A 14,982-nucleotide genomic window follows, 5' to 3' on the forward strand; every position below is an offset into this window, starting at 1 on the left:
TTTTCAAATTTTTTCATAAAATAATACCAACCTAACATATTTTTCTCAAAAAAAAACGAACTAGTGCGAGAAAGTACTTTTATTCACTTCCTTCCTAAATAACAATACCAATAACTAATAAGTAATAATTGTTAAAGACAAGTGAAAATATCTATTCATCAATGCATCGATCAAACGCTGAAGTGTTGGCCAAAAAGCCATCGCGCATAGCATTGAATAAGGGGCCTACGGGGCTTCCTACAAACGTTTCACTTAAGACAGCACATACGGAAACGCCGAAGTCACGGACACGTCTCCTAACATCCATTCCATTTTGAAAAGGGCGATCGCGAATTTGGAACGAATTACGATCCATTTCGTTGTCCTAAAAACAAACTCCGGTTAAGTAATTAAGTACGAGTGTAACTAGTAAGTGGGTCATTCCATGCCAAATCGGCGGATTTTTGCACGAGGGGTCTTCAATTTTTTTCAAAATCAGATCATTTGTAGAGGTCATCAAACGATGACGAATGACGCAAACCGGACATTTTTTCGTTTTTTTTTGACGGAGCTGTGGCGCTTCAAAATTCTCCAAAATGGCCGAAAATGGAAAATTTCAGTTGCAAATTGCTCCGGTTGTAGGTGGTATAGAATTTTCAACTTTTTTTCAAATTGTAGTACTTTGAGAGGGTAATCGACGAATGATGTCAAAATCAGTGTTGCCACTTTCAAAGACCCAAAAAAATCGATTTAAAAACTTATAATTTAAATATAACCACGATGTCCCCCAGTAAAAATGCTGAAAAAATTCTCAGTTTTAGTCCTTTTTATGTAGAATAACATATCAAAAGATTGGAGGGGCATTTTTTTTTCATTTTCGAGAAAAAAAAATTACAAGTTTTACAGTTGTTGCTAGAAGCCTAAACAATGAAAATTTTTGCATTTTTGGAATATTTTACCAATTTGTAGGCGAATATGTGAAAAAATCCCCCTCCCCCCAATTTGTCAACGAATTGACGGAAAATGTTAAAATTGAAGACCCCTCGTGCAAAAATCCGCCGATTTGGCAGTGTAACTCTAGTCTTACTCGACTACCTACTCGTATTTATAATTTATTAATCAGAAAATGAAAAATCAATAATTATGGTCACGTGCTTTTTTTTTATTAAGTAATTAATTCAATTATTTGCTTTATGTTTCTGTTTAATGATTAGATAGGTTAGGTAAAATCTTTTCTTGTTAAACAAATTTAAAAAAAAATTGTTACGGAGCTTTCTACATAATAGGTAGGTACATAAGTAAGTATAAGCAATTGTAATTTAAGACAAACATACCAATACACCGAAATCATTACGGAAACATCTCCTAACGTCCATTCCATTTTGAAGTGGGCGATTGTAAGTTTTCAACTGATTGCAATCCATTTCACTGTCCTAAAAACAAACTCAGGTTAAGTAATTAAGTATAATTAATAGATGTAACTCGAGTCTTACTTGTACTCGTACCTTAATCAGAAAATGAAAAATTAATAATTACGGTCAAGTATAGGCCTATTTCTTAATGTAGGTACTCGATTATTTTTTATTGTTTTTTTTTTTTTTTTAAATGATTATTAGAATAGGCACTCTGCTCTTGTTAAACAACTTTTTTTTTACTGTTACGAGGCTTCTTACGATCACGTCATTTAAGACAGAAAACATATAGGTATAGGTACTTACGGAAATACTGAAGTCCTGGAAACGTCTCCTAACATCTATTCTATATGAAAGTGTGCGATTGCAAATTTTCAACCAATTACTATCCATGTTGTTGTTCTAAAAACAAACTCAGGTTAAGTAATAAGTATTTAATAATAATAAATAAATCAATTAATAAATAAATAAATGTGCAACTCGAGTCTTACTCCGTACCTACATGTATGTATTTATTAGGTAATCAGAAAATTAAAAATGAATACCTAATTTATTACAGTCGAGTGTATTTTTTATATTAGGTAATGTACTCCATAATTTTTTTAATTTTTTGTTTTTGTTTAATAATTAGATGGGTAAAATCTTCGTTTGCCGAACAACTTTTTTCAAAAATTGTTAATTTCTTTTTTTATCACATTGTTTTGAACACGTTTTTTCATCACAGCATCGATTCTGTTACTAACCTGATTTAATTGAGTTTCATGAGGCTCATATTTAGCTGGCGAAGTGCATTTCAAATGCGTTTTTTCCATTTCATATGGAGTGACTTCGGTATTCTCACATTTTGATTCGATGTTACGAGCAGCGATATTCGATATCTTTTTATTCTTATTCAATGTTTTGAAATCATTAAAAGCATCGTCCATCTCCTGTAAGTGAATTATTAGGTGATGTGATCATTTTTTGAAATAAATGTAGGTACCTACCAAGAAGATAGGTATACCATACCCGCAATCTGGAGTACGATTACGACAAACCTTACCTTCTGCAAATCTTTCTTGTATTTTTTAGACAACTCATCTTCATCATCAACACATTTATCACTGAATTCTTGCAAGGCAGCGGCCTTATGTTTTATATGCTCCTCCTTCAATTGCTCGAAGGTGCGATATGATTCGGAACTCTCTATAACGTCGAGCATCTCCTTGTAGTAGGTTTTGTTGGCTGCTACCATTGCCGAATAGTTATGGGCTTTAGCTTTATGTTTATTCAAAGTCATTAATCGAAACCTTTCAGTGTCAATTTGCTGAAATGAAAACATTGAAAACAAAACTGATACTGAACAACCCAACTTACTTTGAGTGCAAATAAAACAAATAAACTAGGAAGTAGAACTGCCCCTGACGAAGAAAAATCTTAACAGCATCCGAAAATATTATACTTGAAAATATCAGCATTTAAATTTCATTTTTCGACTTTTACCTATTTTACCTATTTTCATTTTATTTTTTTTTACTCAAGTTACAAAATAATTCAGAAGATCATTTTTCATAAAAATTCAAAATTTCACCAAATTGAGGTGGAAAGTTATTTAGGCACCTATAATTTGATTTTATGATTCATATGCTGTATTTTTTTCCCTTTCTAATGCCTAATGGTTTTCAGTCGATTATTTAAAGAAATCTGTTTTGATTTTTAAACCTTATTTAGTATTTACCTATTGATTCATTTACTTATATGTTTATAATTACTTATTGCTAAGAAGGCTCTCACTTCTTAGGTGCCTACCTCTTGCAATTTCATTCGGTGTCTTTTGCTTAATTCATCCACGTTGTTTTCACATTGAGCATCGAAAAAGTCCAAGGCTTTTTTCTCAAATCTTTCATGTTCGTTTTTGAACTGGCGACCGCTTAAATACGGTTTGGTGTTTTCTAACAGCGACGTCAGCTCGTTGTAAATCTCCTTCCCTTTTACTGCATTGTTGAGCATGCATGTTTCTTTTTTATATTGATTTGAAAGTTTTAATTGCTCGGATCTTGAACGAATGTTCTGCAAGAAAACAGACAATTACTCATTTATAAACTACTGTAAGTTTTAAAAAAGCTTCAAAAGCCAAAAATGTAGGCAGTAGGTACTGAAACTTTCGTGATTATATAAGAGATACTTAGTTTCTGATCTAACTACCTACTACTATTGTTAAAGAAATTGTTCAAGTATAGGTATCCTACGTAGGTACCTAGTTGATTACATTATAACTTAATAAATTTTCAGTTCTTATCTCACCAGAATTTCTTGCTTAAGTAGTACATTTTGAATTTAAAAAATAAGTGCTTTATATTCTTACTTCTTCCAATTTGCGTCTATGCGATTCGCAGAATTCCTCAGTTCCCATTTTGCGTTTTTCTCTAAACTGCTCAATTGCCAACGCTTTGAATTTTCTGTGATGATTATCAAATTCTTCAGAGGTTAAAAACGGTTCAGAACATTCGAAAGCTTGTTTCATCGAATTGTAATACATTTCTACACTGGCAGTCACCGCTTCCAGGTTATTTGCGTCTGCAGTTGCCTGAGATGAATAAACATGTGCAATATTAGGAATAAGTAGGCACCTATCTACTTTTTTCCTCAACAGATACATTTATTCAGGTGTAATTATTCTTACTTCGAATAATGATTTGGGTTCAGGCAGAGAATCATGGCTGAACTCATTGATGTACCGTTTTAAGAACATAAACCATTGGTTAACGTTGATTTTTACGGAATTGATTTCTTTCAAAATCATATTTTGTGGCGATAAAAGTTCCGTAACAAAATCTTCTAAGCTGTCTTTGAAGTTGGTTTCCATGTCTGTAAGTAGGTATGTATTAAAAAATTTGAAAAATGATGACAATAAAATACTTAGTTAGGTAATAATAATATTAGGTAGTAAAAAAAAGTTAACAAGAAAATTGATTCGAAGATGCATAGTAGGCACAGCTTAAGCATTGTCCACCTTAAATGTGATTTTACCTGATAACTTTCCATTAAATGCAGGATTCGTGTCAACCTGAACTCCAGGATAAGGCATGAGGAAACATTTAATGTCGTCGAATGAAGATTTAATATTGTTTCTCAACGATACTAGTCCCGGTGGTTTGCCCGAGGTCTACAATTAAATAAAAATTTATCAATTCATCAATAAGTCACAAAATTTTGTACGATAAAATTACAACTTGAATTACGAACTTTTAATATTTTATCGACGTATTTTTGGCCCCCCGCCGATCCATACTCGAAGTCATATGGGTGGCTCCAATCTCTTACGAGAAATTGTAGCTTATTCTGAAGCGTTTTATTGGCGGTGCTTTCTGCTGCTAAACGTCCATATTCGGCAAATAGCTATAGGTACAGGCAATGTTATAAAACATGGAATTAAGATACAAATTATAATGGGTAGGTAGAGGTACCTAATTGCAAAGAAATTTACCTGTAAATATTGTAGGTCATCTTCTTTGATTTTTTTAGACAGGTTATACACTTGCACTGAGCACAACATTGTACTCAAAGCGAATATTTTTGCGCATTCATTAACCGTAGTATCGTTATCAAACGTTCCTTGCGTATCTAGAAAAATTACTGCCACCTGAAAAATATTGCAAAAATTCATTAAAATCTGATTCCTGAGAACCTGATGCATACTTCAATACATACACATATTATTACGAGTAGCTTTACTTATAGGTAGGCTTAAAAACTCACTTCCTCTCCATTTGGTAACGTCATTGGGAATATTTCACTCCACATTAAAATTCCAATCGTATCCCTTTCTGATCCAGGTCTCCACGAGAACCCTTTCAACGGACTTTCGTCATCTCCCAACCAAGTACTACTCGGTTTTTCATCTTCAGGAGTGCACTGTAGATTGAATAAGTTAATAGATATTGGTTAGTTAATTTGTTCTTATTATTGAAAACTTCGCAGGATCCACAGCAAGTAATTTTCATGAAGCCGCAGAGTTCCTAACCTACACAGGGTGTCCAGCGAGAGGTCAGCGAAACTTAAAATTTAGATACAATTTGGTATTTTGCCACTAGAAAAAGAAAGATGAAGGTGTTGCTTATCTTTACATTTGAAGGGGCGAATTGCGTTCTTCGAAACCAACGGTCAAATTTCATATTATTAACCTTGAGATCTGAGAGTGGGTAGAACATCGACAACCAAACACGATATTATTATGACTTTTTGCTGTACTTGCGAATTGAAGGGGCTATAAATAAATTTTCATTTCAAAAAGCAACAATGAAAAAAATAATTGCTGAAATGAACAAATAAAACGTTTTAAAATTAACAAATTTTGTTACGATCAATTTTTTCTAACTCTGAAACTCAAAAAGATTTAAGAGCTTGAAAGTTGGTAAATTCACGAAAATTTCCACTAAATTGACAATTTTAAAATTCCAAAATACTTTTAAAATTTTATAGTTGAAAAAAGATTAATCATAACAGAATTAATTATTGTTCATTTTTAAACTTATGTACCTTTCATTTCGCCAATTACTTATTTTTTTCATTTTTTTTTTAAATTTAAAATTTATTTATAGTCTCTTTAATTTGCCACTCCCAAGGTCAGAAATTTTGTCCCTTGATTTTTTTCTACTCTTTCATTGATTTGAAAAGTGATTTTTCAATTTGTGATATGATTTCACAAATATCATCAACTAATTCAATTTCATAAAGTAAGAAAACAAATCAAAATTAATAGGTACCTACTTACCAAATATTTCATGTATCGAATGAGAAAATTCAAGATGAATGATTTGCCCAAACGGAAGGCACCTGCTATTGAAATAATTACAACATTACGATTTTTTATCTCTTCCGGAATCTGTCTCAGTTTTTCGGAAACCGCATCTTCATCGAATATTGATATGGGATGAGCTGGTGTATCCATTTCAAGAAATCTACAAAACGAGAAAAAAATTTAAAATGAATCATAATTTACCCAAGTACTTAGGTTTAGGTATCAAAAAATGTTATTATTTGAATGAATACTTTTTTACTCCATCATTCAACCATCTTTTTTGTAAATGAGGAGCTGCAGGGGATGGCACTGAGGAGTTAAATTAAGAAGTAGCCTAATTGCTAATACCATGGGTATTCGAAATCAATAACTGTACATACGAACTATATGAATTAGGTAGTGAGAATCATTAATTCATTATACAACACTTCAAACAGTTGAAAAAAAATTGAAAAATATTTATTTTTAAAAATAGAATTTTGGTTTTGAAATAATGAAAAAAAAAACTGAAAACTATTCACTTTCAAAAATAGAATTTTGGTTTTGAAATAATAATGTTAATTAAAAAAATAGACAGTTGTAATACCAACAAGAGACTTTTTAAAACACTATTGAACGATATTTTTAAAAACTGGGCAATTGTCATTTTCAAAACTTACCTACCTATCTAAAAAGAAGCCAAAAAATTCTTGTAAACAAATACATATGAAGAGCTCAATTCCAAAATGTGCTTTGTCCCAGATTTTTGTTTTTGGCAAATCAAAAACAAAATTCGTGAACACACAAAGATGTTTTAATGTCAATTTTCAATATCAGACAGTGTAGTGTAAAGTATTTCGAATATTTTCCCTGCAATTTTTTTTTTTCAAAATTACACCTATTTGTTCAATCTGTGTACGAAGTCGTCAAAAATGGGACTAAGCACGTTTTGGCACTGCATACAGATTATTTTCCAAAATTATCACGATGAAATGTGGTATTTAGCACGTTGTGGACTGGTACAATGTTTTGTTAGGTAACAGACTACTGCACCCAGTTGGACTTGGCACATTTTGGAGTGGTAGGTTGGTTCAATAGTGTTGAATAAAACGAATTTTACATAAAATTCTGCATTCAATGTACTGGATAGCGCGTTTAAAAACGAATTTTCGGCTATCTGACGTCCTACCTAACTGCGTAACAGTCCCATATAACGGAATTCACTGAAAACGCATTTTTGAAAAAATTGGACAAAGCACATTTTGGAATTGAGCTCTTCAATATATAAGTTCGGTAGGTACCTTTAATTTTTACAAATTTTGATAAGATTTTAATCGACTCTCCATTTAAATCGGGTTTATTTCCTCAACGATGAATACAGAAAGATTCAATTTTTTGCACATTAAATAGATACTTAAATACCTCAGTAAATAAAAACAGATTTAGGTAGGTAATACTTCTACTTGCACAAAATAATTTCAACACCATCAAAGAATGAATACTGAATACATCTGAATTACTTACGTATAATGTACTTACGTGTAGAAATAAAGGTAGGTAGATAGGTAAATAAAAGGTTAGGTAGGCACAATGTTTTCAATTACATATCAAACCACATTAAGATCACATAAAATAAACTCACGCAAAGAAATACGAGTGAAATGAACTGACGAACTGGAGTTATACAACTAAGCATTAGATTTCATCATGAGAAATGCTCCAAATTTCTATTAAGTACATATAATAATATGCTGACGTGAAAATGATGCATATTCTTTTCAAAAAATGATACTGCGTAATTGCATAATAACTTCTGTCGCTGCTTATGTTATATCAGGCTAGGTAAGCTCTTTTTAAGTTGCTGTGTTTTCTAAATCAAAAACAAAATATCAAATTTTTCTTCACGTATTGTATATTGATATTACTTATTTATCGTTAATTCAACTTTGTAGCACAATAGAAATCGATTTTTTAACATTTGTGTTATCTTTTCAAAGAAACACGAACACGGCATGGTGGTAAAAAAAAAAAAAAAAAACCATTTACTCAGCACATCGACTATAGTGAAGACCGATAGGAAAGACCCCTATGTCTACCGACTGGATAAGAAAATACTTAGATGGATTAACAAAATCAGGGCGCTAACATCATACAACTGCAACCGCGATAAGGAAACAAATCTTTATAACTGATAAGGTACTTCAACAGGAACTTGAATTTAATGTAGGAAGCATAATATGATTTATTCCACAATCGGTTAGATGGTATCGACTCTCGAGAACGTAATAAATAATTCTGTGTGAAAATGAAGCTCAAAATCTTAAGATGGGTCATTGGGCCTACTACCTACCTACCTAATTATTTATCCTATTAGAGTGATCATCATCTAATTCATCCACTTCTTTTTGAAACTAGGATCAAGCAGTCGAGCTTCCAAAATTTACAAGATGGGCTGCTGTCGTCCTCAATTTTGATTAATAGGAGTGATTGGACTACAAAAAATTGTTTTCCCCAAATTTCTTGAGTTTTAAGGTAACAATGCAATTCAAATGAATTTTTCCAGCTCATCGAGAATTTGAGACTAGGGCCCAACAAAGGAACTTTTCAAATGAATACTCTCCTATTTAAACGAAACCAAGCTAGATGGAAAGCGATGCAACATTTTTAATACCAAAGTTCATTTTTGGATTTTTTGACAAATTTTTGAAAAATAGAAAACGTATGAAGGAAGTTATCGCGCTTTTAGTGCTTTGCATTATTATGAAATAAAAATCACGTTTACAAAAAAATACAAAAAAAAACACTAATAGAAAAATTTAAAAACAACTGTTTTTATCTAGACTATTTTTAAAATTTTTCATAGAATACCTACATTTTTTTCTCAAACAAAATGGGGATAAGTACGTACAAGCAATTTTGTTTACTTCTATTCACCCCCTCTCATTCTTCGAAATCTATCCGTTCGAAAGGTACTCTAACCAAGTTGTAGGATGAATAAAAGCAACGTACATTTCTGACATTTATTCAACTAAATTTCGCGTAATAATAACGGAGAATGTTTTCATAACGAGAGAAAAACGGATAATAATTTCAAAAGCTATGAATTCGTTGAGGAAAATAACAACAAACGTCTAAACAAACGATAGCCGCGTATATCCGAAAACGTACACAAACAGAGGCGTAAATACGCCGTAATTACGCGATCGAAAACGCGACGCAACTTTTGCTTATTTTTACTTGATGCAAAATACTCGTTTACATCCCGCCGCCGTCGGCGCTGGTACCATCCGGCGTCGAAACTTCATCTACGTCGATGAGCGGTATCAGATTATGGACAGGGCGCTTCAAAACAGTGCCGTTACGGCAAATGACGTCGACGGAGCGCACTGTACCTTGACTATCTGGATACGTACGAATGATTCGGCCTAATGGCCACTGCAAAGGTGCGGTCTCCTCTTTGCTGAGGATTACAATGTCGTTAATCTCGAACTGAGGAGTTGAAGCAGTCCATTTGACCCGTTTCTGCAGGGAGGTTAGGACTTCTGGCTTCCAACGTCGCCAAATAGCGTTGCGCAGTTGGGTTACAAGGTCCCAGCGCGTTCGGTAGTGGGAGACGTCGCTGTTGGATGTGTCATCTGAGACAGCTACAAGCGGACGTCCGATTAGAAAATGCCCAGGTGTCAGGGCATCGAAACTGGAAGCTGGATCGCGCAGCGGTACAATCGGGCGCGAATTCATGATCGATTCGATGTGGCACAGAAGAGTACAAAATTCGTCTGTGGTGAGCTCTGTATCACCGATCGTTTTGTACAGGTGATTCTTCATAATACGTACGGCAGCTTCCCATAATCCACCCATGTGCGGCGCAGCAGGGGGGTTGAAGCGCCATTCGATCGGAGCTGGTGATGCGAACTTCTGGATTTCGGTGGATTGAGCAAGTTCATTGAACTTCTCATTCAATTCGTTGGCAGCGCCGGTGAAATTGGTGCCGTTATCTGAGTAGATCGTTAAAGGACAGCCACGGCGTGCTGCAAAACGTTTCAATGCGGCGAGGAACGCCGCTGTCGTGAGGTCCAGGACCACCTCGAGGTGAACGGCTCGCGTACTGAAGCATACGAACACGGCGACATATGACTTTAGTCTGGTGGTACTCCGTGAGCGAATCTCTGGTTTGCGATTGAAGGGGCCGGCGTAGTCGACACCAACGATGGAGAATGGTGGTGATGGGCGAACTCTGTCAGCTGGAAGGTCGGCCATCGGCGGATTATGGTGCGCGTTTCGGCGAAATCGTGCGCATTTGGCGCAGGTACGTATAACCTGCTGAATTTGAGAGTTCAGGTTACCGATGAGCCAGTATCTGCGGCGTAGATAAGCGGTGATGAACTGAGGTCCAGCGTGTGCGAATCGGCGATGGCAATCTCGAATCAGCAAATGCGTGAATCGATGGTTTGCCGGAATAATTACTGGATGACGTTGATAGTATGGTAGGTCCGCACATTCGATGCGGCCACCGACACGTATAAGTCCCTTCTCGAGAAAGGGAGACAGTGACGTGAGTCGACTGCGACTTGGAAGCGGTCGCTTGGCGATCAGCTTGTCGAATTCCTTCGGGTAGGTCTCGTGCTGAGCTTTCAGGGCCAATTCAAGTTCGGCGCGTCGATATTCAGCAGCAGAGAAACTTCCGCTTGGAGACGGCGTTTTTCTGACTTGTGAGAGAAAGAAGTCTTTGATGCGGAGCCAAGCGGTGATGATACTCAGGACCTTACTGAGGTCCGAGTACTGGTTGATGATGTATCTGGCGAAATCTGCATATTGGGGTGGTATTTCGTCCAGTACTGTGTTCACATGAACATATACCAGCGTTGCCTGGAAAATCTCTTCTCCAAATTCGCGTGAGAGATGATTCGGTGGTATCTTCAACTCGTGAAGGAACTCTGGACCATGGAGCCAGAGATCAAAGCGAGATTCAAGTTCGCTAAACGATTTTTGGCGTGTGGCCAAGTCGGCTGGATTGATTTCGCCTGCAACATGTCGCCATTTTTCAGCTGGAAATGTGCGGACGATATTCTTCACTCGATTCGCGACAAATTGGGTCCAATGACCTGGTTCTTTGGCAAGGTACGCCAACACGATGGTCGAATCGGTGTAGGCATAACAGCGATCTCGGTTACAACCTAGGGTTGTAATAACTGGTTCGAAAAGTTCGGTCAGGAGTGCAGCAGCGCAGAGCTCCAACTCGGGAATCGTACGTGGTTGGCGTTGCGGAGCGACGCGCGTTTTTGACGCAATCAGCCGCACAACTGGTGGCGCATTCTCCTTGAGAATGCGAGCGTAGATACAGGCAGCATATGCTTCCTTACTAGCGTCTGAAAACCCATGCAACTCAAGATGAACGGATTCGGCGTTTCCTACGTAGCGAGGAAACTGTAGGCTGGCGGATGCGGTGATATCGTTAAGGAAACGATTGAAACGCTGCTGGAAATCGGCGGAGACGTTTTCGTCCCAGTCCAGATTATCTGTCCACAACTCTTGGATGAGAAGCTTGCCGGTGATTGCGAGAGGTGCGAGAAATCCCAACGGATCAAAGATGCTGGATACTTTTGAGAGTGCGATACGTTTCGTTACGGTGTTCTCTGGAACTGTGACGTTGGCCAGAGATGGAAAACTGAAGAAGTCACCGGCTGAGTCCCATTCGACTCCAAGAGTGCGGCCTACTGACGAGTCACAGAGAGGTGCGTGGTCTGCCAGCTCACCGGAGAAGCGCCATTTGCCTAGCTCCATGCCAGCAGTACGTAACAAAGCGACTAACTCGTCGATGAGCTTTTTTACAGCTTCTAACGAGTCGGCACCACTCAGTGTATCGTCGACGTATGTATTTTTACGCAGAACTGCCGCCGCCGCTGGAAATTCTGACTCGCCATCATCAGCAAGTTGAAAAATCGTTCGAATCGCGGAATGCGGCGCGGAGCTCGTTCCATAGGTAATGGTGTTCAGTTGGCAGTCGATTATCTCGCCATTTTCGTAGATAACGATGCGCTGAAGGTCGCGGTCTTCGTCTGGTACCCACATCTGGCGGTACATTTTGATTATATCAGCGGTGAATGCATATAAGAACATTCGGAAGCGGAGAAAGATAATAAATAGTGGCGCCTGCAACGTTGGGCCCACTAACAGTGTGTCGTTCAACGAGACGCCATTTGTTGTCTTCATTGAAGCATCGAATACAACTTGAATCTTCCCATTGTGGTAAACAGCGTGATGTGGGATGTAGTAGGTAATCTGGTTTGGTATTGGAGGTGCGCAGCGCGTCAAATGACCAAGCGCTTCGTATTCGCGTAAGAATTCACGGTACTCTGCTGAAACGCAAGTGCGTTTCAGACAGTTGATAGCTAGTTGGCGCGATTCACCAAGAATCTTGTCAGATCGTCGTGGCAGCTTGACGATAAAACGGCCTGAGACTGGATCACGCTTGTGAGTCTCAACGAATATTCGTTCACATTCGAGTTCGTCAACTGACCCGGTATCTTTAACGCGCGGTGGCTCGTTGAGGCCTAAAAACTCTGTGATTGAGTCCACTTCTGGTTGCGTCAGCTTCGCATGAAGGCAGCGCACACTCGGTTCGATTGATGACGTTGAATATGGACCAGCGAGGAGCCATCCAAGCTGAGACGAGATGAGCGTTGGTCGATTCAGCTGCGTAATCATTGACGGTTGGAGGATTTGGTACAAATGATCAACTCCAATGAGTAGGTCAATGACCTTTGACTCGTGATATCGCGGATCAGCGAGATGGTAGCGTTGGGCAAAGTCCCATTCTGGCGGAGGTGTAAACGATACTGATGGTAACGGATCGGTGATCGAATCTACCACTATTGCATGTAGATTAACGGAGAATTCACCGTTGCGCGATGTAAGCTGGATAGTGGTGGTTGAGTTGGCTGAAGACAGCGCTCCACCAACGCCACTGATCACTACCGACGATTTATTGAGCTTCAAGTTCAATTTCTGCGCGATATCTTTCGTGAGTAACGTAACGTGCGATGCGCCATCAAGCAAGGCAGTTGCGTTGATATGATGGGTCGCAGAGGTGAGGCGGACACCTGCGGTACTCAATAATACTTCGCGGAGCTGTCGCTGCGTCACTGCGGATAGAAATGTCGCATTTGCGGACACTGACTGAGTTGGTTTCGGAGGTTCGGATGTCTGATTTGTAGTGCTAGGAGTACCGGAAGGTGGCGTAGGTGCCGCCGCCGAAGATGGAGGCGGTTGATGCGCATTATTGGACTCGAGCGGATGTAACAACGTGTGATGCGCTTTGCCGCACTGCTTGCATTTACTCGAGCGACACACCTTCGCCCAATGACCGCCACGGAAGCAATTAACGCATAGCTTCGCGTCGCGAACGCGCTGGTAGCGTTCTTGAATCGGTAGACGTTTGAAGGCGTCGCAGTGGTAGAGTGGATGAACCTGGTTACAACACGGACACATTCTGACGACTGAATCACCGCTGCCAACCATAGATTGCGCTGAAGACGGGTTCGATGATGCGGATTGCGTTACTAACGCAGTGGCGGCGCCACGCGTGCGTTGAGGATGTTGTCTAGTATTGGCTGGGGCGTTCTGCTTCGACGCGGTTACAAATACTGAGGAAACGACTCAAATACGGTTTTCTAGGAACTTGATCAGCTCACTGTACGAGTCTACGTCCGATTCGGCATTATCGACAGCTTGCTCGTTGTTGAGGGACGTCTCCCAGAGCTCACGGCTGCGCGAATCGAGTTTTGTAACGATGAGCTGGACGATAAGTTCGTTAGACAGGGCATCACGTTTGAAGCCCATGTTTTCGACGGCTCGTATACTGATTAACGCAGTATTGGCGAGTTTACGGAGCGATTCAGGATCGTTTTCTTTCACCTCACCCAGTTCGAAAAGTTTCTGGAGGTGAAGGCGAAGATTCAGGCGCTTATTCTCGTACCGACGTTTCAGGATCTCGATTACGACCGCATAACTGCCCTCTTCAACGTGGATGTTCTGAACGAGATCAGCTGACTCGCCAGTTAGACAGGACAGCAGATGCTCGTGACGATGCAGGTCGTCCAAACGAGGGCTACGGACGCCACTCTGGAACCGTTGAAAGAAACTGGCCCAATCCTCGGACTTGTTTGAGAACTTGGGCAGATTCAACTTGGGTAACCGAACTGAATTATCGGCTGCGGAGCAACTACGGTATTCGGAGCCTTCGTTGCTCGGTTCGGGTGTAGCCTGCTCGAGAAGCGTTTCTAACTTTGATACAATTTCGAAGTACTTGGATTCGGCAGTTACAGCTGTAACTGCGCAATCTGACTCTGTGTCGTTACCTTCGGTGGTAAGAATATCATTATTATAAGAAGCAAACAAACCAAATTGTTCTTCCAGGTGTCGGATACGTCGTCGGAGCTCGGGAGCAGATTTACTCGTTTGCGGATTGTCTGCCCAGGTACGGGTGTTGTCGAATACGATAATAACGTTGTCGCGTAGTTTACGGAGCTGCTCGATGGTGCGTCTATTCGCCATGATGTTGGAAAATAGCGTTACTGAAGTGTACCCACGGATTGTGGATATTAGCGATCGGATGCGATATACTGGAGTACCCACGGAGTGGATATTACGAACGGATGCGATTTTCGAATTCCAACGTACGACGAACGTTGAAACGATTACGATTGCGAAGCGAACTGATGATTATCCAACATGGATATTACGGAAGTAGCGAATTACGAATTCGAAACGAATTAAAAAAGCTTACCCAAGATTGGATATTACCGAAGCATTGAAAACGGAACGATTATCTCA

At 38.8% G+C, this 14,982-nt stretch overlaps 2 protein-coding genes across 3 annotated transcripts; both read right to left on the reverse strand.

Moving 5' to 3' along the window:
* Positions 1-64: 64 nt before the first annotated feature.
* Positions 65-9,024, reverse strand: LOC135836870 (atlastin-like). 2 transcript variants are annotated; one of them, XM_065351935.1, is made up of 14 exons: positions 7,690-9,024; positions 6,145-6,331; positions 5,130-5,285; positions 4,858-5,013; positions 4,617-4,769; positions 4,401-4,536; positions 4,054-4,238; positions 3,736-3,957; positions 3,180-3,440; positions 2,434-2,697; positions 2,135-2,320; positions 1,698-1,793; positions 1,314-1,412; positions 65-364 (listed from the first exon to the last, which is right to left on the reverse strand). In XM_065351935.1, exons 2-14 carry the CDS (start codon positions 6,319-6,321, stop codon positions 152-154), a joined length of 2,304 nt encoding a protein of 767 aa, XP_065208007.1. In that variant the 5' UTR covers positions 6,322-6,331; positions 7,690-9,024; the 3' UTR covers positions 65-151. The 2 variants fall into 2 exon arrangements, with proteins under 2 accessions (XP_065208007.1, XP_065208006.1); XM_065351934.1 differs by lacking the exon at positions 7,690-9,024 and having other exon boundaries at positions 6,145-6,610.
* A 381-nt stretch (positions 9,025-9,405) lies between these two features.
* On the reverse strand, positions 9,406-14,703 carry LOC135834119 (uncharacterized). The gene is made up of 2 exons (XM_065347957.1): positions 13,842-14,703; positions 9,406-13,793 (listed from the first exon to the last, which is right to left on the reverse strand). Exons 1-2 carry the CDS (start codon positions 14,701-14,703, stop codon positions 9,406-9,408), a joined length of 5,250 nt encoding a protein of 1,749 aa, XP_065204029.1.
* Between the last annotated feature and the right edge of the window lie 279 nt (positions 14,704-14,982).

This window comes from Planococcus citri, chromosome 2 (assembly GCF_950023065.1).
Source record: "Planococcus citri chromosome 2, ihPlaCitr1.1, whole genome shotgun sequence".
NCBI classification, from domain to species: Eukaryota; Metazoa; Arthropoda; class Insecta; order Hemiptera; family Pseudococcidae; genus Planococcus; species Planococcus citri.